This window comes from Thamnophis elegans, chromosome 4 (genome assembly GCF_009769535.1).
Source record: "Thamnophis elegans isolate rThaEle1 chromosome 4, rThaEle1.pri, whole genome shotgun sequence".
NCBI classification, from domain to species: Eukaryota; Metazoa; Chordata; class Lepidosauria; order Squamata; family Colubridae; genus Thamnophis; species Thamnophis elegans.
In genome coordinates, this window is record NC_045544.1 from 137,053,114 (window position 1) to 137,075,791 (window position 22,678).

Consider the following 22,678-nt stretch of genomic DNA (forward strand, 5'->3'; position numbering starts at 1 on the left):
ATCTGCAGTTAAAAGGATGTGCAAAGGATGCTCTTTTTTGGTGGGGGTCAGGATGGTCGAAGTTGTAGCGGATGGTCAGAGCAGAGCAGATAAGAAATACGGGTTGTCTATTTCAGAATCAAAGAAAGACAGAAAGCAAAATATCCAAGACAAAATAAGGTTTGTTCAGGTGCCAATATACCGTTTTCAACCACGATTTCAGGGGGCAAACAAATAAAACTTTCTGCCTGATTGAAATAATCCATAATGCACCGCCAACAAAAAATGCTTACCGCTGGGGTTGAAAGCCATGCAGCAAATGGGCTTCTCGTGGGCCGGGAAGTGAGCTACGATGCCGTCACTGTCGGAGTCCTCGCTCACCAGCACCTGGGTAATAGAAAATGGAAGGTGAACAGCACAACTTACATTTGATTCTATTACATTAGAGGCCCAGGGATTCCTCTAGCAGGTAAGGCACCAGGCTACAAAGTGGGAGTTCTAGTGCTGCCTTAGGCATGAAAGTCAACTGGGTGACTTTGGGTCAATCACCAGGAGATGGTGAGTTCTAGTCCCGTCTTAGGCATGAAAGCCAGCTGGGTGACTTTGGGCCAGTCTTTTTCTCTCTGCCTAACCCACCTCACAGGTTTATTGCTGCAAGGAAATAAGAGGAGGAAGATATGTTAGATAACTTTGCCACCTTGAGTTATTTGTACAAAGAATAAAGGTGGGATGCAAATATCATAAACCAAGGAGCAAACAAATAAAGTATTCCTTTCCTAAGTCATCCAAGTAAGGGGTGACCCCATAAAGATCATTACGCACAAGGATAATTATATCTGCTAGCAAAGGGCCTCCTTCCACCAGCTCAAGCATCTTCCACTGGGAATCAGAATGAGGTATGGTAAAAACACGACGTGGGATCAGACCTGGGTAGCATTTCATGTTGTCATGAAATCACCATAGACAACTCCATTTTTTACCAAAGCACAACCCACCAAGTTCCCCAGGAGTTCTTACTAACACAAACCTATCCGAAGGAGGCGCCTGACTCCATGCACCACCTCTCCTTCAAGTCATTGTTAACTCTTACTGACCACAATGATAGACTTTCTCCATGGTGAATTATCCCTAATCTAGACTTCCAAAATTATTATTTTTTCAACCTGTTCTATGGGATCCCTAGTGCTCTCTGAGCTTGGCGGGTTTCTTGCAGGTGTTTCATAACCCAACTGGCTAACATCATCAGTGCCAGAGATGATGATGGAGATGGAGGAGGAAGATAATTGCAGGGTTCTTGGTGCTCTCTGAACTTGGTGGTTTCTTGCAGACATTTCATGACCCAACAGGGTAACATCCTCAGTGCTAAATGTCAACTCATAAAGTTGCCATGGTGAAGGAAGGGCGGGGGAGTGCATTCCACGCATACCTTCGGCTAAAGTCGGATCTCAGATTACTGCAGCAGACTTGGGAGGGGTGCACCTCATTGGGGAATGTGATTTATGACACAGACTGAGGGGAGGGGAGGAAGAGGGGTAAAGTTCAGCTATAATTCAAATGAGGCTCAGATCTGACTGCAATAAGGTTTTGCAAAAATGGTGCTCCTAATAAATGAGTAGTTTTCTTTTGAAACTTGGCTCCAGACTCATGACTCATGAATCAATTTTCTTTTGAAACTTGGCTCGAGACTCATGACACTAGAAGGGAGTGGGGTTTGCAGAGAGGAGGAGGAGAAAGAGGAGGAAGAGAAGGACAACTGTGGGGTCCTCGGCGCTCTCTGAGCTTGGCTGTTTTCTTGCAGGCATTTCATTGCCCAGCTAGGTAACATCATCAGTGCTAGAAAAGAGTGGGGTTCGCTCACTGTTTACATACAAATGGTTTGGCCTATCAGTGCGGATGGGAGTGTTGATCTCTTGTGGGGTCCTTATTGCTCCCTGAGGTTGGCTGTTTTCTTGCAGACATTTCTTTAATCCAATAGCAAACATCATCAGGGCAAAACCCCGCTTTCTGTGCAATTCTACACAACTGTGCAATGGCCCTTGTATATGCAGTTGACGTGAGATTGTGTTGTGTGAAAAACAGCACTATCCACTCAGCAATCCAACTGAGGTCGAATCTAATGCACCACTGAGACAGCTGTGGTATTGTTAATTAAACTGAGTCTTCATCGAGGTCGTAAATATTCATTGAACGAGTGGTGAGTAATTGTTATAGCTAATCCAGAAATCTAATATTGGTTGTTGTTTTTTCCCTAAATCCCCCTCAAGTTAGACATGATACTTTTGGCCAACCTTACAGCTGGCTAACAGGAAAAGATGCATCCTTCCAGCCCAACACAGTGATATAATTATTCTGCAAGATGTATAATCACAAAGGATAATTTCCAACACACAAGCTGACACAGATAAAAGCACCTCTAAAAATATTCTGGCTAAGGGCAAACAATTTGCAGGGAAAAGGCTAACTATCCCCAATGGGGAACCTCAGTGGATCGTCTCTTTTTAATGGAATCCAGTATCAAACTAATTTGATTTGAGCTAGCTTCGGTTTAGTCAGAGCTATTAATCTGCAACAAAAATTTCTTCCTGAGAAAAAACAGAGATCCTTCAATAGAAATTAAGGCAGGAAGTGTCACCAGATGCCGAGATTGTATTATCATATGTGGTGGACATGTTCAGAGGCAAAAAAAAAACATTGGGCAAAAATTCATATGTGGTTGGAAAGGATGATACAGCAGCATATTGATTGAAAGCCGGAACTGTTTTTGTTGGGTATTTTACCAGAGAAATATAGTATAGAAAATATATATTTGATTATTCATGTAACAACTGCAGCTAGAATTGTATTTGCAGAAAATTGGAAAATGGGAAAAAAATTCCCTCAGAGGGAGAGGGAATTAAAAAATTATTAGACTGTGCAGAAATGATCAGATTAACGTTGGCAATTAAAGAGAAGGAAGAATCGGATGGGTTTTTTTTTTAATCACTGGACAGAAAGTGAATATAGGCGAGAACAAAGAGAAATCTGAATAAATTGGGAAAGAAAACAGAATTATAGGGGAGGAGCTGAATTAAAAGGCAATGGAAATGTAAAGGTAAAAGGAAAGATAAGAATACATTAAAAATGATGTAAATGTTAAACATGATGACACACACATTGTACTCAGATGACACACTGCCAGATTAATGGTGTAAGAGTGGTTGTGGAAAAATATTTTTTCTTACATTAAAATATAGAAATAAATAAAAATTAAGGCAGGTGCTCTGAAGTTCAGAGGGAATGAAGGAGGAGAGAGGAGGGAGGGAGGGAAAGAGAGAGAGAGAAAGAGAGAGAACGAAAGAGAGAGAGAAAGAGGGGGATAGAGAGAGAAAGAGAGAGAGAAAGAGAGGGAGAGAGGGAGGGAGAGAGAGAGAGAAAGAGAGAAAGAGAGAAAGAGAGAGTTCTCTTCTATAAGGTACAGAGGAAGACGAGGAAGAATGATAGGATCGCAGGGCTGGAAGATACCTCAGAGATCTTCTAGTCTAACCCACTGCTCAAGGCATACTTTGAATGCTGTGGGAGAAAAGAAATTGCAGACTACATGAACCAGAAGCACCATTTAGGTGGCTCTGAGGACAGAGATAAACCTCCAAGGGGCCTCAACAGCTCTCTAAAAGGATGCAAATGACCAGCTGTCTGCAAGGAGTATGAATCCTTCCATCCTCCGCCATCTGGTCAGAGCGGAAGAAGCTTCTTGGATGAGAAGTAAAACATCTTCAAAGAAAAAACAAAAAAGCACCTTTGGGTCAAGGCAGAAGACTTTATACTGTATATGCAGGTCAAATAGCTGCCCAGTCTATTTTCAAAAACTCCTCCAAAGATGGAGCACTCACAATTCCAGAAGACAAGCTTTTCCACTGATTAATTGCACTCATCATCAGGAAAATTCCTCCTTATTTTCAGATTGGATCTCTCTCAGGTGAGCTTCCACCCCATTACTTCCTTCTCCTGTCCTCAGGTTCTCTTGGGAATAAGCTGACCCCCCCTCTTCTTTGTGGGAGCCCCTTAGACATTGGAAGACTGCTATCCTGTCTCCCCTGGTCCTTCTTTTAATTAGATCGTCCCAGTTCCCGCAACCGTTCATCATACGATTTATCCTCCGGCCCCCTCATCATCTTTGCTGCTCTTCTCTGCACTCTTTCTAGAACAGGGGTGTCCAACTCAATTTCATCGGGGGCCACATCAGGGTTGTGTTTGACCTTGGAGGACTGGGGTGAGGGTGGGGCATGCCTGGGTGGGGGGGATGGTGGGCGTGGCCATGGTGGGCGTGACATGGGACTCGTGCAAGGGGCGCCTGTGGTGACCAAATGCTAAGGCAGGACTTCCCTGAGACCCTAACTCACTCTCATTATAATCTTCCTTCCTTCTTCTCTTCTTTTTCCTTCCCTCTTCATTCTCCTTTCATCTTCCTTCCCCTCTTTTCTTCTTTTTCCTTCCTTGCTCTCTTCCCATCTTCTCTTCTTTTCCTTCGCCTTTCCTCTTTCCCTTTCTCCTTTCCTGTCCCTTCTTGCACGCTCAAATGCAACAGGGAAGAAACATTTCTCCTTTTGTTTTGCTAGCCCTCTGTCAGCGAAAACAGAACTTGGGGAGAGTCCCAATTTTGGCCTGGATGGCCTCCCGCAGCTTCATTTTCACTGGCAGAGGGCTGCGGGAGGCTGTTGCAGCTGAAAACTGGGCGCAGAGAGGCTGTGTGCAACTCCCCCCCCCAACTCCATTTTTGCTAGCAGCTCCGTGGGCTGATCTGCTATTTCCAGCAAACCCCCCACCCACCCCAGGCCAGATCTGAGCACCCCACGAGCCGAATCTGGTCCGCGGGCCTTGAGTTTGACACCCCTGTTCTAGAGTCTCAACATTTTTTTTTTATTATGGCAACCAGAACAGGAAGCAAGTGTGGCCTCATTAGTGGGGTGTAAAAGTTTAATGAAAAGAAGGACCAGGGGAGACAGGATAGCAGTCTTCCAATATCTCAGGGGCTGCCACAAAGAAGAGGGAGTCAAGCTATTCTCCAAAGCACCTGAAGGCAGGACAAGAAGCAATGGGTGGAAACTAATCAAGGAGAGAAGCAACTTAGAACTGAGGAGAAATTTCCTGACAGTTAGAACAATTAATCAGTGGAACAGAAGTTGCCTCCAGAAGTTGTGAATGCCCCAACACTGAAAGTCTTTAAGAAGATGCTGGATAGCGATTTGTCTGGAACGGTATAGTGTTTCCTGCCTAGGCAGAGGGTTGGACTAGAAGACCTCCAAGAACCCTTCCAACTCTGTTATTCTATTATATTTTCCATTCTCTTCTCCATTCTCTTCTATTCTCCCTTCTCTTCTCTTCTCTTCTCTTCTCTCCTCTCCCCTCTCTTCTCCCCTTTCTCTTTTCTCTCCTCTCTTCTCTTCTCTCTTCTCTCCTCTCCTCTCTTTTCTCTCCCCTCTTCTCTTTTCTCTTCTCTCCTCTTCTCTCCTCTCTTCTCTTGTCTTCTCTTCTATTGTGTCACTGCACACATTGCCGCTCTGCCTGCTCTCCCTCTAGGCCTATTCTCCAAGGCACCTGAGGGTAGAACAAGAAGCAATGGGTGGAAACTAATCAAGGAGAGAAGCAACTTAGAACTGAGGAGAAAACTCCTGATAGTGAGAACAATTAATCAGTGGAACAGAAGTTGTGAATGCCCCAACACTGGAAGCCTTTAAGAAGATGTTGGATAGCCATTTGTCTGAAATGGTATAGGGTTTCCTGCCTAGGCAGGGGGTTGGACTAGAAGGCCTCCAAGGTCCCCTCCAACTCTGCTATTGTATTGTATTGTATTGTATTGGTAGTATCACTTCCCCTGATCCTGATGGCATGGGAGGAAGTAAAATGGCCAGGGCAGTCAGTTATCGTATCTGTGAAAAGAGTGCAATCATAAATAAACAGCCAATAAAAGCCGACATGGGTAGGTTGGTGTTTTATTGTTGGAAGGTCGTTTGTCTGCTAAGTGATTGGCCTGAGGCCCAAAGGGTGGCTCTGTTCATAGATTCTTGACATTTGATAGGCCATCTTTGTTGGCTGCGGCTTTTTAAAATCAATTCTTAACCAAATGGAAATTAAATACTGGTACAATCTGTCGCTCTCTTCTCCCTAATAGATTCTCAGCCTTCAGCGCCACAAAGCAACATTAAAAAAACCGGACAGTTTATCAAGGAAGAACATGTCAAAGAAACGATGGTCGCCTGGGCGAAAATTTTTGGATATAACATGGAGTTGGCTAAGTGGGAAAAACTATGGATACTTAATCGGAAACTAACATTGGCTACATTGGCGTATAAAGAAAATCTTTATTAGATGTTCTACAGATGGCATCTCCCTCTAGCACGGCTCTCCAAAATGTTTAAAAATCTGGCCCCAAATTGTTGGAAGTGCAAAAAAACACCAGGCACTTTTTATCATATGTGGTGGACATGCAATGAGGACAAAAGATATTGGAAAATGATTCAATCATGGTTAGAACAAATGGTGGGAGAACAAATTTTGTTTGAACCAGAAATTTTTCTCCTAAGCATAATATCGGAAGGATTTAAGAAAAATGTACTCTATACATGTACTAACTGTGGCACACATAACTTTTGAGCAGTATTGGGGGAAAAATATATCATCAGAGCTAGATATAATCAGAAAAGTGTTGGCCTGTGCAGAAGCAGATAGTCTCCCTCTTGAAAATAAAGGGGAATCAGAATAGTTTGAAGTCTGGAACAGATTTTATGATTGGTATAAGACAAGGTGACAAGATGGAACAAACTGTACATATTGTGATTGGACAGAAGGATAGACAATGCACTAAGTGGGCTAATAGTCAATGGATGAGACTAATTGTATATAATGTGATTGTATGGTCACTTCGACTTCGCGGTACTGCTTTGTTTTAAATGTAAAAACAATAAAAATATTTTTTTTAAAGAAACAGAGAGTTTACATGGAGAGTATCAAGAGTTGATCTACAAGATCTCCATTTAGGACGCGGTCCTTCCAAAGTTCAACCTTCACAACAAAGTGAAAACTGCATTTTTAATGAATTCCAGTCGATTTTAAAGGGAAATCTACTGTTTGGATGGTCTGAATTGCTCACGGCTACTTTACAGAATGGTAGAGCAGTACAATATAGATACCCAGAGGTATTTCACGAGAAAGAGTCCTCCACTCTTCTGCTCGCAACAGAATTTCTTATGCCACCAGACTTGAAATTTTGGGCTTGGACAATTTAGAACTGCATTGCCCTCGGTCTGACCTAAGCGTAGTACACAAAATTATCTGCTCCAATGTCCTACCTGTCAATGAATACTTCAGCTTCAACCACAACAACACAGGAGCGCACAATGGATACAAACGGATGGTAAACCGCTCCACGCCTGATTGCAGAAAATAGGACTTCAGTAAGAGAGTTGGGATGCACTACGTGACACTTTGGTTTCCCCCACAAACCTCCAAAACTTTAACCTTACACGATCTATTGTTGACCTCACCCCATTTCTATCAGGTCTTTAAGGGGCGTGCATAAGCGCCCCAGTGTGCTTACCGTCCCTGTCCTAATATTCCCTTGTATTCGTATTCGTGTATTCACAATCATATCTATACTTCAGTGGTGGGTTGCAGGCAAAACGCCCCGGTATAGGCATACCGTAACTTGCCCGGAGCACCGGATACCGTTCCAGTACGGTGCTCTGGAGGGCCCACCCGCCCGCCCGAGCTCCTTACCGGTCTTTTAAGTCTTCAGCACTTCCGCGCATGTGCATGGCACGTACAGCGCCTGCGCAATGCTCCGCTGAACAGCTAGAGCATGGCAGAGGCGCTAAGACCCATGGACGCGCTGCGTGCGTCCATATGGACGCTGCCAGGCCCAGATCCGGAACCCACCACTGCTATACTTAGATCTGTTATCTAATTCATGCTTGATGAAATAAATAAATATAAATAAATAAATAAGAAAAGAATTAAAGAGCTGTATCTATTTTAAACATTCCAAGTATTTCACGTGTACAGTAGAATCTTTGGTCACGAAAGCTTCTGACCATGATCGAATCGAGTTCCGACGAAAAAATTCACTTTTTCCCTCCCCGCAGCCAATGTCCCCTTCCATGCCCCCGCCTTTTTTTTCCGGTAAGCAGCATATTTCCAAAATCAGGTTCAGGCCATAGACCTGGGTGTTGTGGCCCACCAGCACAGCTGATGGTAGACTCGGACAGTGAGGAGGTTGGGGAGGAAGATGGGCCAGTCCTGGAGTCTGGAGAAGTCTCGGACGAGGGCTTGTGTCGGAGGCAGAGAGGGGGGCAGAGCCGTTGGACAGTTATCAGCTGCCTTTGGAGTAGGAGATCAGTGGGGCAGAACAGCTGGAGCCTGTTCTCAATATGCGCATACACAGAGCTGCCAGGAGAAGGGAACAGCTGAGGAACAAGGGGTGATGGGAGTAAGGCCACAGGTGGATGGTGAATGGCCCCTCTCATAGGGAATAAAAAGGAGCAAAGGGGGAGTAGAGTTTGCAGGAGACAATGAGTTCCATTCATTAGGGTGAAGATCTCTTCCTGATTCCTTGCCAAGTAATTGCTGCTACAGCGTGGCGTTTAGAAGATCTCGGCCTGGCAGCTCTCCAAGCCTGATAAAGGTCTGTGGTTGTGAAATCTCTTGAAAGACTGTTGGCCGGGACTTTGCTGGAGAGGAATTCACTTTACCTAAATAAAAGAGATTTTATCAGGACGAGGAGTCTACTTCATGCTCTTGGGAAGCCTAGGTCAGAACACTGGGGTTGGGGACCCCTGCTCTCTTCCTGAACCCCACCAGTCCAGTGGTGGAATTCAAAAATTGTACTCAAGTTCTGTGGGCGTGGTGTGGTTGGCGTCGCTTGGTGGGTGTGGCAAAGGAAGGTTACTGCAAAATCCCCATTCCCTCCCGATCAGCTGGGACTCGGGAGGCAGAGAATGGATGGGGGTGAGGCCAGCCAGAGGTGGTATTTACCGGTTCTCCCAACTACCCAAAATTTCCGCTACTGGTTCTCTAGAACTGGTCAGAACCTGCTGAATACCACCTCTGCACCAGTCCGGATTCTTTAACTGACAGGTCTGTAACATACCTTCCCTGCTTGACCAGGTGGGACAGGTTGATGTATAATTAGTCCTCAACCTGCAACCACTTTTAAGCCCCAAATTTCTGTTGTTAAGCAAGGCAGTTGTTGAGTTTGGCCCCATTTTACGACCTTTGTTTGCCACACTTTTTTGCGGTTGTTAAGTGATTCATGTGGTCATTAAGAGAACCTGGCTTCCCCACTGTCTTTGCTTGTCAGAAACCAGCTGGGAAGGTTACTAATGGCAATCATGTGACCCCGGGACAATGCAACAATAAATACATACCAGTTGCCAAGCAACAGAATTGTGATCATGTGACCAATGGTCATAAGTGTGAAAAACATCATAAGTCGCTTTTTTCAATGCCATTGTAACTTCAAATGGTCATCAAACAAATGGTTGTAAGTCGAGGACTACCTGTATGGCTTACAGGGTCATATTTTGTCCTGTGTACTACCTTTATGACCCTTGTAACATCCCCATGATCATATGATCAAAATTCAGATGCCTGGCAACTGGTTCATACTTACGACCGTTGCAGTGTCCCGAGGGTCACGTGATCCTCTTTTACAACCTCCTGACAAACAAAGCCAATGGGGAAGCCAGGTTCACTTAGCAATCGGGTTACTTACTTAACAACTTCAGGGATTCCCTTAACCACTGTGGCAAGAAAAGTCGTAAAATGGGGCAAAACTCAACTTAACACAAGTGTCTCACACTTAGCAACATAAATTTGGTTGTAAGTTGAGAACTACCTGTATTGGGACGAGGACTTCTATGGCTTCATAGCCCGTTAATGTCAGTTTTACCTGTGACTCCTCTGGATAAATGGAATGCATGTGCCAGGTCTGGATTGAGTGATTGATTAATTTGATAACATTTCTACAACACAGTTGAATTTGAATACCAGAATGCATCGGTTAAGTCAGGGGTCGGCAACCTGTGGCTCCGGAGCTGCATGTGGCTCTTTCATCCCTCTGCTGTGGCTCCCTGTTGCCAGTCGGCGGCACAATTTTGAGAGGAGCTTCCGGGTGGGGCAGGGAAACACAGTGCGCCGAGATTCTCATGCAAGGGGTGGGTTTTACGGTCAGCTCCAAAATTGATTGGGCTTTCGGTTAGAGCAGGTAGAGGAAAAAGGACGCCGCGCTAGGAGGAGACTCTATGGTGGGGGGAGCCGGATTTCCGGTCGGCTCCAGAATTAAATGGGGGGCTTCCGGTTAGGGCATTTGTGACTCTTTGAATATTTAAGGTTGCTGACCCCTGGGTTAAGTCTACGTATGAATCGCTTCTTGGATTCATATGGTATTTTTTAATCCTTTGCCTTTCCTTGTGTGTGTGCAAACACTTATATTATAAATAATCAGCTATATAAGTAAACTTGGCAGGTTTAGAGCTAAGCAAAGGTTGTTTTTTTTTAAAAAGGCAGTTATTTCAGACAAATTCTGGGTGGTCCCCCCACCTAATGAATTAATGAAGAGAAAATAAATCAAAGGCTCAAGCAAAAATGTTACTCCAGTCAGTAAAAGTTTATGTATTTCAAAATTGGGGGGGGGGGGGATACAGTGTATGTTTATTTGTTTTAGCTAATCAATGACTCCAAAATAACCATCATTATTTTTAAATGAAAAAATAAATTGCTAACACTTCATTAAAAAGCCATTCAAACATGTTCACAAATCTTACTAATGTATATGGGCTGACCACAGAGTTGTTTGAGCGCCTGAGAGTAATTATTTTTATCCACCTTTCAAATATGAACATAATTTAATAATTCAGTCCTTTTTAAACAGGGAAAATAACTAGAGTTCTCCAAATCAAGAAAAAAGAAAAACTGTGAAATTACTATGCAAACAACCTCTACATTCAAAAACACCACTTCAAAAGCTAATTAAATCAACACAGATATTTTCCTTTGAACAAATCCGAATCAAATCTTGTGGTCTTCCATATTACCTACACTCCCAAGTGTAGGCAATATGATTAACATCAATTTACATCTACATCACAGATTAAATTGATGTTAATCCTGAACATAAATTTTCAGGCTTAATCTTCCACAAAACTCCTCCTTCTCAGTTTGATGCCAGAGTAAGAAAAGGCGAAAAAACCGATTTACAAACTGGTCACACAAGTGAGCAGCTTGAAAAAGTCTTCTCCTATCTGCTGGAGACTTGCAAGAAGAAAGGAGTCAACAGCCCACATTTCTTTCTTAAGCTCAGCGATGGGACCTTCCTTAACAGACAATATATTCAGTAACTCTGCTACGTGTAGAAAGGTTAACATAGTTTGTTCAGCCTACATTCAGCAGCAAGGAATCTCTGAAGATTTGAGGCTGCCAATGTACGGTAATTATAATAGAATCCAAAAGTTAGTTTGGATGAAAACTAATCAAGGAGAAAAGCAACCTAGAACTAAGGATAAATTTTGTGACAGTGAGAACAATTAATCAGTGGAACAACTCGCCTCCAATTGTAAATTTGTAAAGTTGTAAATGCTCCAACATGGAGCATTTTAAAGACGTTTTAAAAGAAGAGGTTGGAAAAACCATTTGTCCGAAATGCTACAGGGTTTCCTGCTTGAGCAGGAGGCTGGGCTAGAAGACCTTTAAGGTCCCCTTCCAACTCTGTTTTCTTTTCTATTCCATTCCACTCCACTCCATTCCAATGCCAGGAAAATCTGTTATAAGTAGTCTTCAATTTACAAGAACATTTGGGAGAAGAATTTCCGTTACTGAGGCTATTAAGTGAGTCGTGCTCAATTTTACATCCTTTCTTGCCATGTCTCTGGAAGTTCTCAATCATCCAAGTCACGGTTGTCCAAAAGATGCTTTTTTTTCCAAGCGGCAACTGGATTTCCTTGCTTTTTTTTTTTTCTTTGAAAACTTTTCGCTTCTCATCCAAGAAACTTCTCTAGTTCAAAATGACTGGTTTGTGGAAAGGAAGAATGGAAGGACTAAAAAAGAACATAAATCCTTCCCCACCGGACGCTTAGAACTGAAGAAGCTTCTTGGATGAGAAGTGAAACATTAAAAAAAAACAAGAAATTCCAGTTGCCTTTGGGGGTGGTGGGAATTTGGGGGACTTTTTGCCATGGTTGTTAAGTGAATCACTGAACTTGTTAAGTGATTCAAGCAGTCGGTAAGAGAACCCTGCATTCCCCATTGACTTTGCTTGTTCAGAAGCTCAATTTGCAACAGACATTTCAGGCTCAATTGTGGTCATACATCGAGGACTACCAGTATAAGAGATACAATAGATTAGATTAGATTAGATTAGATTAGATTAGAATAGAATAGAATAACAGAGTCAGAAGGGACCTGGGAGGTCTTCTAGTTCAACCACCTACTCAAGCAGGAGATACTATATTGTTTTCAACAAACAGTTGTCTAGTCTCTTCTTAAAAACTTCCAGTATTGGAGCATTTACAACTTCTGGAGGCAAGTTGTTCCATTGATTAATTGTTCTGTCAAGTATTTTCTCCTCAGTTCTAAGTTGCTTCTCTCCTTGATTAGTTTCCACCCATTGCTTCTTGTCCTGCCCTTAGGTGCTTTGGACAATAGCTTGACTCCCTCTTCTTTCTGGCAACCCCTGAGATACTGGAAAAACAAATGTACAAGCACAGTATAGGTGGTACCTGGCTCAATAGTAGCAACTGTGAAAGGGATCTTGGAGTCCTAGTGGACAACCATTTAAATAGGAGCCATCCGTGTGCAGCAGCTGCCAAAAAAGCCAACACAGTTCTAGGCTGCATCAACAGAGGGGGAGAATCAAGATCACGTGAAGGGTTAATACCACTTTACAAGGCCTTGGTAAGGCCACACTTGGAATATTTGCATTCAGTTTTGGTCACTGCAATGTAGAAACGATGTGGAGATTCTAGAAAGAGTGCAGAGAAGAGCAACAAAGAGGATTAGGGGACTGGAGGCTCAAACATATGAAGAACGGTTGCAGGAACTGGGTATGTCTACTTTAATGAAAAGAAGGACTAGGGGAGACATGATAGCAGCCTTCCAATATCTCAGGGGTTGATACAAAGAAGAGGGAGTCAAGCTATTCTCCAAGGCACCTGAGGGCAGGACATGAAGCAATGGGTGGAAACTAATCAAGGAGAGAAGCAACTTAGAACTGAGGAGAAATTTCCTGACAGTGAGAACAATTAATCAGTGGAACAGAAGTTGCCTCCAGAAGTTGTGAATGCTCCAACACTGGGAGTCTTTAAGAAGATGCTGGATAGCCATTTGTCTGAGTTTCCTGCCTAGGCAGGGGGTTGGACTAGAACAGTGTTTTTCAACCACTGTGCCGCGGCACACTAGTGTGCCGTGACATAGTGTAAGGTGTGCCGTGGGAAAAACACCTTATATATAGTCAATATAGGCACAGAGTTAAAAAATTTTAACATTTTCTAATGGTGGTGTGCCTCGTGATTTTTTTCATGAAAAAAGTGTGCCTTTGCACAAAAAAGGTTGAAAAACACTGGACTAGAAGACCTCCAAGGTCCCTTCCAACTCTGCTATTGTATTGTAAGACTGCTATTATGACTCCCCTCCTCCTTCTTTCTCTTAAACTAGACCTACCCATTTCCTGCAACCGTTCTTCCTATGTTTGAGCCTCCAGTCCCCTAATCATCTTCGTTGCTCTTCTCTGCACTCTTTCTAGAGTCTCCACATCTTTTACCGCTCCATTCCTTGGATTATCAGACACAAATCTATAAACGTGAAGCCTACTCTAAAATCAATTCCAAATTGTCCCCTCTAGTTATGATCTCAAGGACCCATCTGATGAGCAAACTCTTTTTTGAAGGCCGTTTTTTCATTGTTTTTAGTCTCCGTGCCAAGGAATTTAAGGCAAACCTCCAAGGATACCTAAAACACATTGAACAAAAGAAATGCCCATGACTTAACTCCACTTAAGGACTGCCTCCCCAACAGGCTGAAATCCTGGGAAAAGAGCAAACGCCCATTTTCATACAACCATATTTGAGCAAGCAGGAAGAAATCCTCCTTAGCAAGTAGCTGCGATAGGATACCTTTCTATAAAAGGAGAACTTTGAGAAGGAATGAAATATTTTATGGTCCTGCTACGGCCTCCTTAAGAGATCTGCTCGCATTTTTCTCTCTCCTCTCTTTGTTAGGAGAGAGACAAGGAACGCAATTGGGAGCATTCCATTCACTTTCCACACGCGGCCAATTCAGTGATTCTGCCACTGGCAGGACTCAAAATTGAGCATTGTGGTGTCGAACATCAAGAGGCAATGTTTTTTTTTTAAGATGTTCTCCAAGAGCTAAAACCCTAATTTGTGCCATAAGATACCCCAATAAAACGGCTGGCAATAATCTCACTTTTTTTTTAATGATCCCATTAGCCCCAAACAGTTTTCCCTGGGGCTGTTCAATGCCTTGGTAAGGCCACATTTGGAATCCGGCATCCAGTTTTGGTCGCCATGATTTTAAAAAGGATGTGGAGATTCTAGAAAGAGTGCAGGGAAGAGCAACAAAGAGGATGAGGGGACTGGAGGCTAAAACATATGAAGAACGGTTGCAGGAACTGCGTAGGTCTACTTTAATGAAGAGAAGGACTAGGGGAGACATGACAGCAGTCTTCCAATATCTCAGGGGCTGACCCAAAGAAGAGGGAGTCAAGCTATTGTCCAAGGCACCTGAGGGTAGAACAAGAAGCAACAGATGGAAACTAATCCAGGAGAGAAGCAACTTAGAACTGAGGAGGAATTTCCTGACAGTGAGAACAATGAATCAGTGGAACAGAAGTTGCCTCCGGATGTTGTGAATGCCCCAACACTGGAAGTCTTTAAGAAGATGTTGGATAGCCATTTGTCTGAAGTGGTATAGGGTATTCTGCCTAGGCAGGGGGTTGGACTAGAAGACCTCCAAGGTCCCTTCCAATTCTTCTTATTCTCTTCTATTCTCTATTTTCTTTTTGTCTCCATTCTCTTTTCTCCTCTCTTCTCTCTCTTCCCTTGTCTCCTCTCTTCTCTCTTCTCTTCTATTGTGTCACTGCACACATTGCCGCTCTGCCTGCTCTCCCTCTAGGCCCTAGAGTCTAGGGCCGTGATGGCAAACCTATGGCATGCGTGCCACAGTTGGCACGCGGAGCCATATTTGTCAGCACGGCACCTCTCAGCTCTAGCATGTATGCACGCCCAAGCCAGCTGATTTCCGGCCTTCTGGAGGGCTGGAGGAGGCCATTTTTGCCCTCCCCAGGCTTCAGGAAAGCCTCTGGAGCCTGGGGGGGGGAATAACTCCTCCCCCCGTATGGGGGTGTCATACACACATGTGCCAGAGGGGAAGTCATGCACATGCAGGTGGGCACAAGTGTGCGCACAATAGCACGCGTGCACACAATTCTGGCTCACCTTTAGAAAAAGGTTAGCCATCGCTGCTGTGGGGTGTGTGAGCCATTTGATCTCAAAGCTGCTTTTTTTTCCAAAAAGCAACTGGATTTTAGATTTGTTCGTTTTTTCCTTGGAAAAGGTTTCGCTTTTCATCTAAGAAGCTGCTTCCTAAGAAAGTGGCAGTGGGAACAATTAATCAGTGGAACAACTTGCCACTGGAATGCTGGAGGTTTTCAAGAAATTGGACAGCCATTTGTCTGTAACGGCGTAGGGTCTCCTGCTTGAGCAGGGGGTTGGACTAGAAGACCTCCAAGGTCCCTTCCCACTCTGTTATTCTGTTCTGCTCTGTTAATTCCAGAATTCCCAGTCCCCAAAGCAAAGCAGCAAGATGACCCAGGTACTAAATTTATTGTTCCGCTCGCAGTTATTCTATGACGTTTCAGGAGTTCAGAGAGGGAAGCAAAAGCAAAAAAAGTCTTTAGAGCTTACTTAAATAACTCAAGCGCCATCGTTTTTACACACAGGCACATACATATATATATATACACAAAAGAAACCAGTTTTTCATCGTATCCATTAAGCAGGCCAGCTCATGATTACTATGAAGATCAGAGGCCAAGTTCATTAAAGGCAAAAAAAAAGTATTCCTCTAAATCATATATAAGGCAACTTAAAAACCTACAATAAATCATTTTATTAGTCAAGCTATTTGCAAGAGGAGTCTGGGAGCAGACACTGAACGTCAGAAATAATGACTGCATTAAAAAAAAAACGGCGTCATGAGAAATTTATGAAGCAGGATTTCATTCTCCCTGCCCACCCCCACCCCCCACCCCCCACCCCTTTCTGGTATTATATAGAAAAGACAAGAGTGTATTTTCCAGGAAAGTATATAATAAACCTTGAATGGACCAACAAACCTTATTCTAAAATAAATGAAGCTTGTAAAATCTTAAATGAAATAGGCAGAGTTTTGCTCCTCTGGGGCTCCACGTTATCTTTCATTACCAGCAGAGTCTGAGCCTTTGAAGGTCAATTGAGGAGGTTTGTTTCTTCAAGCCCGTCCTTATGAAACTGAAATCCAATTGACCAAAGAGGTAAAAGGGCTGGATGAGAAACCAGAAGACCACAAGCTCTCGAGATCCCTTCGGCATGGAAACCAGCAATTGACTTTGAGTCGGCTTCTCTCCCTCTTTCCAACAGACCAGGGAGAGGGAATATTATGTAGGCTACATAGTCATAATGATTTGGCTGAAATAGAACAGGGAAGGGGCTCCCCATTCATGGGCCGGGGGCCAGGCCGGGCCAAGCAAGTGGTGGGTGAGCGTCTTGCGTGTGCAGCCCCATTGGAGCAAGCGGTGATGTAAATGCTCCCATTTGTGTGAACGGGGTGTGTGCACTCGTGGAAATGGAGCTGCATGCATGCACGCACACTTGCCACTCGCACAGAAGCCTCCCTTCTCCACCCCTCCGCCTGGTCCACCAAGCCGGAAAGTTTGGGGACCCCTGGTGTAGGGTCTACTGCTGGAGCAGAGAGCTGGACTAGAAGACCTCCAAGGTCCCTTCCAACTCTGTTATTCCATTCTATTCTATTTTTTCTATTCCATTCCATTCTCAATAAAGATTCTATTCTATTATATTCTATTTCTATTCCATGGTATGCTATGCTATGCTATGCTATTTTTCTTTTCTATTCTATTCCATTCCATTCTCAATAAAGATTCTATTCTATTCTATTCTATTCTATTCTATGCTGTGCTATGCTATGCTATTTTTTCTATTCTATTCCATTCTCAATATTCTATTCTATTCTATGCTATGCTATGCTATTATATCCTATTTTTCTATTCTATTCCATTCCATTCTCAATAAAGATTCTGTTCTATGCTATGCATTTTTATTTTCTATTCTATTCCATTCTCAATAAAGATTCTATTCTATTCTATTTCTATTTCTATTCCATGTTATGCTATGCTATACTAATTTTCCTATTCTATTCCATTCCATTCCATTCTCAATAAAGATTCTATTCTATCCTATTTTTTCTATTCTATTCCATTCCCTTCTCAATAAAGATTCTATTCTATTCTATGTTATTCTATGCTATTCTATCCTATTTTTCTATTCTATTCCATTCTATTCCATTCCATTCTTAATAAAGATTCTGTTCTATGCTATGCTATGCTATGCTATGCTATCCCATTTTTTCCATTCCATTCTCAATAAAGATTCTATTCTATTCTATTCTAATGTTCACAGAGTCATCTCTGAAAAGCTGGCCCATTATTGAAGGTGTAAATAACTATGCTTCCAGAGCCAGGAGTTGTTTTTTTTTAAACTTAGCTTTTTCCAGCCAGCATTTATAAAGCAGCTTTGTTTTAATGCTGCTTCATATTATTTTATTATCATTTTGTTTTTGGAAGAAACTTATGGGGTTTCTACAAAGGAAGGGAAAATTTTAAAAGCCCCATAGATATACATACATACTTCTCTCCTCTAGAGATTTCAGTTCTCTTTCTTCGATTCTCTACCGAATACAGAATAACAGAGTTGGAAAGGACCTTGGAGGTCTTCTAATCCAACCCCCTGCTTAGGCAGGAAACCCTACACCACTTCAGACAAAAGGTTATCCAACCTCTTCTTAAAAACTTCCAGTGTTGGAGCATTCACAACTTCTGGAGGCAAGTAGTTCCACTGATTGATTGTTCTCACTGCCAGGAAATTTCTCCTTGGTTCTAGGTTGCTACATTTAAACCTCAAAATAGGAAATGATTTACCAAGACTGTAGTACCCAAACAAGTACCACAGATGCAAACACACGTGCACAAATATATATTCAGGAATTACATGACGCTAAACATGTTATGCCTGATGCCAGAGTTGACAAGATGTCTTTCAAGTGCACTGAGATAACTGAGAAGCTGTCCTTTTCTCAGTCATGTTTAAATTCATGGAAAATACGCATACATTAGGCAATGTGTAGAAATGAGGTGGGAGAGAATTCTCAGATCAAATTCTGCTATGGGAGTTAAGATGCAATTTTAGATCGGGGTGGACAACTGCAGGTAGTCCTCGACTTACGGCCATGGCTGAACTCAAAATTTCTGTGGCTAAGCGAGACAGCGATGTAGTCAGTTTTGCCCTATTTTACGACCTTCCTTGTTAGGTTAGATGCTGCAACTGTCATAAGCATCCAAAATAGTCCTAAGTCACTTTTTTCAGTCCAGTTGTAATTTAGAACGGTCACTATACATGCTTGTAAGTCAAGGACTACCTGCATGGCCCCTTTACGATCATAAGCCTGTTAGAATAGAATAGAATAAAATAGAATAACAGACTTGGAAGGAACCTTAGAGGTCTTCTAGTCCAACCCCCTGCTCAGGCAGGAAACCCTCTAAATGGTTGCCCAGTCTCTTCTTAAAAACTTCCAGTTGGAGATTCACAATTTCTGGAGGCAAGTTGTTCCACTGATTAATTGTTCTAAGTCTCAGGAAATTTCTCTTTAGTTCTAAGTTGCTTCTCTCCTTGATTAGTTTTCACCCATTGCTTCTTGCCCTACCCTCAGGTCTCTTGGAGAATAGTTTGACTCCCTCTTCTTTGTGGCAACCCCTGAGATATTGGAAGAATACTATCATGTCTCCCCTGGTCCTTCTTTTCATTAAACTAGACCTACCCAGTTCCTGCAACCGTTCTTCATATGTTTTAACCTCTAGTCCCCCAATCATCTTTGCTGCTCTTCTCTGCCCTCTTTCTAGAGTCTCCACATCTTTTTTTACATTGTGGTGATCAAAATTGGATGCCGTATTCCTGTTGAGGACCACAGGTGATAAACAGGGCATAGTTTCCCCCCCCCCTCCCCATTTTAGAGTGATGCCGTGTCTCAAGATCCCTGATTAAAATGCAGGCTTTATACTGAGATATCCGGACTTCGATAAGGAGTCCCGTTAGAAGGAAACAATTCCTCATTTTTCAGCCATTGTTCTAGACTCAGGGGTCCCCACATCATTACAGATTCTTCTCTGCCATCAGACCATCACCACGTCACTCCCCATCAACTTCAATGTCTGGGAAGCGCAAAGACGATTGAGAGTGACATTTCACACACCCCACGGGATGGTGGAAAATGTCATCTCTCGCAAGTCCTCTGCAGCCGAACGCAAGCTGGCTTCCGTTCATTCCCAATTAGCACTTCCTCTACCATAAATCAATCCCTCAGGAGTGTCAGTTAAGACGCAGCCAAGAACCTTGGAATCCAAGATTATTCAACAAGGAATGCCGGAGGGGAAATGACAGGTCTCATATTTGGGCAAATTTAATTTTTGTCAAATTCCTCTGGGACAGGGGTGTCAAACTCCAGGCCCGGGGCCCGGATTCGGCCCATGGGGTGCTTAGATCCGGCCCACAGGGCTGCCCATGGTGCCTCTGCCAGCAAAAACGGAGGTTGGGAGGAAAGCAGCAGTCCCGAGCTCAGTTTTCGTTGGCAGAGAATAGAATAGAATAGAATTTTATTATTTGTATGCCACCCTTCTCCAGGAGAACTCAGGGCAGCGAACAATTCAAGGGGGAAAAAGGGGAACATAAAAAAAACAAAATACAAATAATAAAAGTAAACAACAGTCGCACAACCATACAAGTCGAGAGGGGAGGAGAACTCATCAACCCCAGGCCTGCTGGCAAAGCCAGGTTTTGACGGCTTTTCGGAAGGCCTGGAGAGAGGTGAGGGTCCGAATCCCTGCGGGGAGTTCGTTCCAGAGGGCCGGAGCTGCCACAGAGAAGGCCCTTCCCCGGGTAATAGCCAGGTGGCATTGGCTGGTAGATGGCACCCGGAGGAGGCCAGCCCTGTGAGATCTAATAGGTCTGTGGGAGGTAATTGGCAGCAGGCGGTCTCTCAAGAGGGTGGCAGGAAGCCGTCTCAGCCGAAAAGGGAGCCTGTTTTTACTGCCAGAGTGCTCGGGCCACCACAGTGTCAGGCCTGGAGGCCATCTTTCGTATCGGGCCTTCCGGCCATCAAGGACGTCTTGCCCTGCACCTGGAGCAGTGTGACTGGGAGGCATCTCCAGTTTGGACGGTGCCTGATTGGGCCATGGGATGGACATGTGGGTGCTGGCCAAGGACTTGGACTTTCTTTTGGGTGAGGAAATCCTGGAAGCTTTCAGATTTGGGTTTTCCCAGATGTGCCAATAGGACGTCTCTCATAAAATGGAACTTTGAGGAACCTCAAGTCTCGGAGTGTTCTTTCGTTGGGGGTCTTACTTGGAATCCCTGACACACAGGTGCCCCCAACACGAGTGACGTCGAGCTGGCCATGCCCCCCTCCCCCGAGGTCAAACAGAACCCTGACGCAGCCCTCAATGAAATCGAGTTTGACACACACACACCCTGCTCTATGGGAATGACAGCAAGAGTGTGCATGACAATAGAATCACAACCAAGCTTCCACTGAAAGGAAGAACTTTTCCAGGACGACTGGATTTTGATGACAGCCCTCTGTGCTCCTTCCAGACCTTCAGCACAGCTGTTTTCAAATTACACCGGGGTTCTTTGGGAAGAGGACCAGCTGCCTAGCCGACCACCGATCCACCACTACAGGCCACGTGGCCGGCTTCCTGGGAGGAGCTTGCTGGTGGTGGCAGCAAAAAATCAGCTGCCTCCGAATTCCTGGCTACGTACCTGTTTAGAGGATCTTCCATCTGACGTCTTATCAGGTTTTCTTATCCTTCAGGCAAGAAGGAAAGAAGAAACTGTTTTGCTGGCAAATGCTCTTCGATTTTTGCAGCTTTTGTGCTTGCAAGGAAAGGGGGGCTAGCCCAAGGCAGAACGGCTGTCCGTGCTGGGAACTTCAAACTGCCTTGTGCAGGGACAAAGTAAGTCTCCCCCACTCTGTTCTAAGCTTTGTTCGATTTATTCTTATCACGAGCTGGATCCGTTCACTGTGGACAATAATTGCTTATCAACATTTTAGCTTCTTTTCTTTTTCTCCTCCGAAAAATTATTTACTCAGAGGCTTCTAAAATGGCGCCGAGCAGGCTGGCCTCTCCGGTAATAACGAACACTTTTTGCTAACTCTCACAAAAATTCAAAACAAAAGAGATTGCTTATCATTTGTTTTGGTTTCACAATAGAAGAATTTTACTCCTTCATTAACCTTGCTTATTTGGAAGTTAAATGGTGATGAATCTGCTGAATGGTCTTGTTACAATGTTTACTCACTGAAAGTTTTGCCAAGCCTTAAACTTCAAAATAAAAGCCTCTTTACTTAAAGCTGCCAATTCAGGCAATAGAGTTTTATTAACTGCAGGCAGATAAATTTTGAAATGGCTTCAAAACCAAATATTAACTTGAAGTCGTCACCCTCTACTTCCAGGGGCACATCCTCAGTGCCTGGCACAAAGCTGCAGCCTCCGCTTCCTACACCCCCTGCTGGGGATGTGTTAACGAAAGAATTTTTCCTGAGTAATCTAAGCGAGGCTCTCAATGCACAGACAATTAAAATGGAAGATAAGTTTAGAGATAATAGAGAGGAGAGAAAAGAGGAAATAAAAGAAATGAAAGAAGAAATTAAAAGTGAAATAAAAGGACTTAAACAGGAGCTGTATGAGAAATTTGATGCTAAGGTTGATAAAATTAGAGACGACATGCTGAGTCTTGTAACTGTATTAACAGAACATATTTCTGGAGTGGAAGATACTCTAGAGGTTCTTAATGATGCCAATGCTAACTTAACAGTGAAAACAGAGGTGGTGGAACAAAAAGTGGAAAATGCTGAAAAAGAAATTATTATGATACAGTACCGACAAATGGAGTTCGCATTAAGAGTAAGGGGGCTGCGTGAGGAGAAACAGGAGAACCTGAAACAGATCCTATCGGAAGCTTTTGACCGCCTGATGGGAAGACCAGGGACCAATCAAGACTGGCGAATTGACAAAGCTTACCGCGTTAACTCCTGGCTGGCAAAGCAGAAGCAGCTTCCTCGAGACATCGTTATATATTTTACTACAAGAGAGTTTAGAAATATGGTACTGCAAGCATCTTATAATACTAAGCTTCAAATTGGCGGTCAAGACCTGGCTGTTTTGAAAGAGATACCACCTCAAATGTTAAGAGCCAGGAGGGACTACACTTTTTTGGTCGAAGAACTCAGAAATCGTCAGATACAGTATAGATGGGATGCACCATTTGGCATCATATTTACATTTGATAAGCAAAGATACCGCCTCAACTCTGTATGGAAAGCCCGA

At 43.5% G+C, this 22,678-nt stretch overlaps 1 protein-coding gene across 1 annotated transcript in view; it reads right to left on the bottom strand.

Annotated features, from left to right (window-relative positions):
• Positions 1-22,678, bottom strand: part of BCAS3 (BCAS3 microtubule associated cell migration factor) — a 448,094-nt gene that overhangs the window by 291,542 nt on the left and 133,874 nt on the right. Inside the window, 1 exon segment of the mRNA XM_032216614.1 lies at positions 273-366. Within this exon segment, the coding sequence (XP_032072505.1) occupies positions 273-366 (94 nt within the window).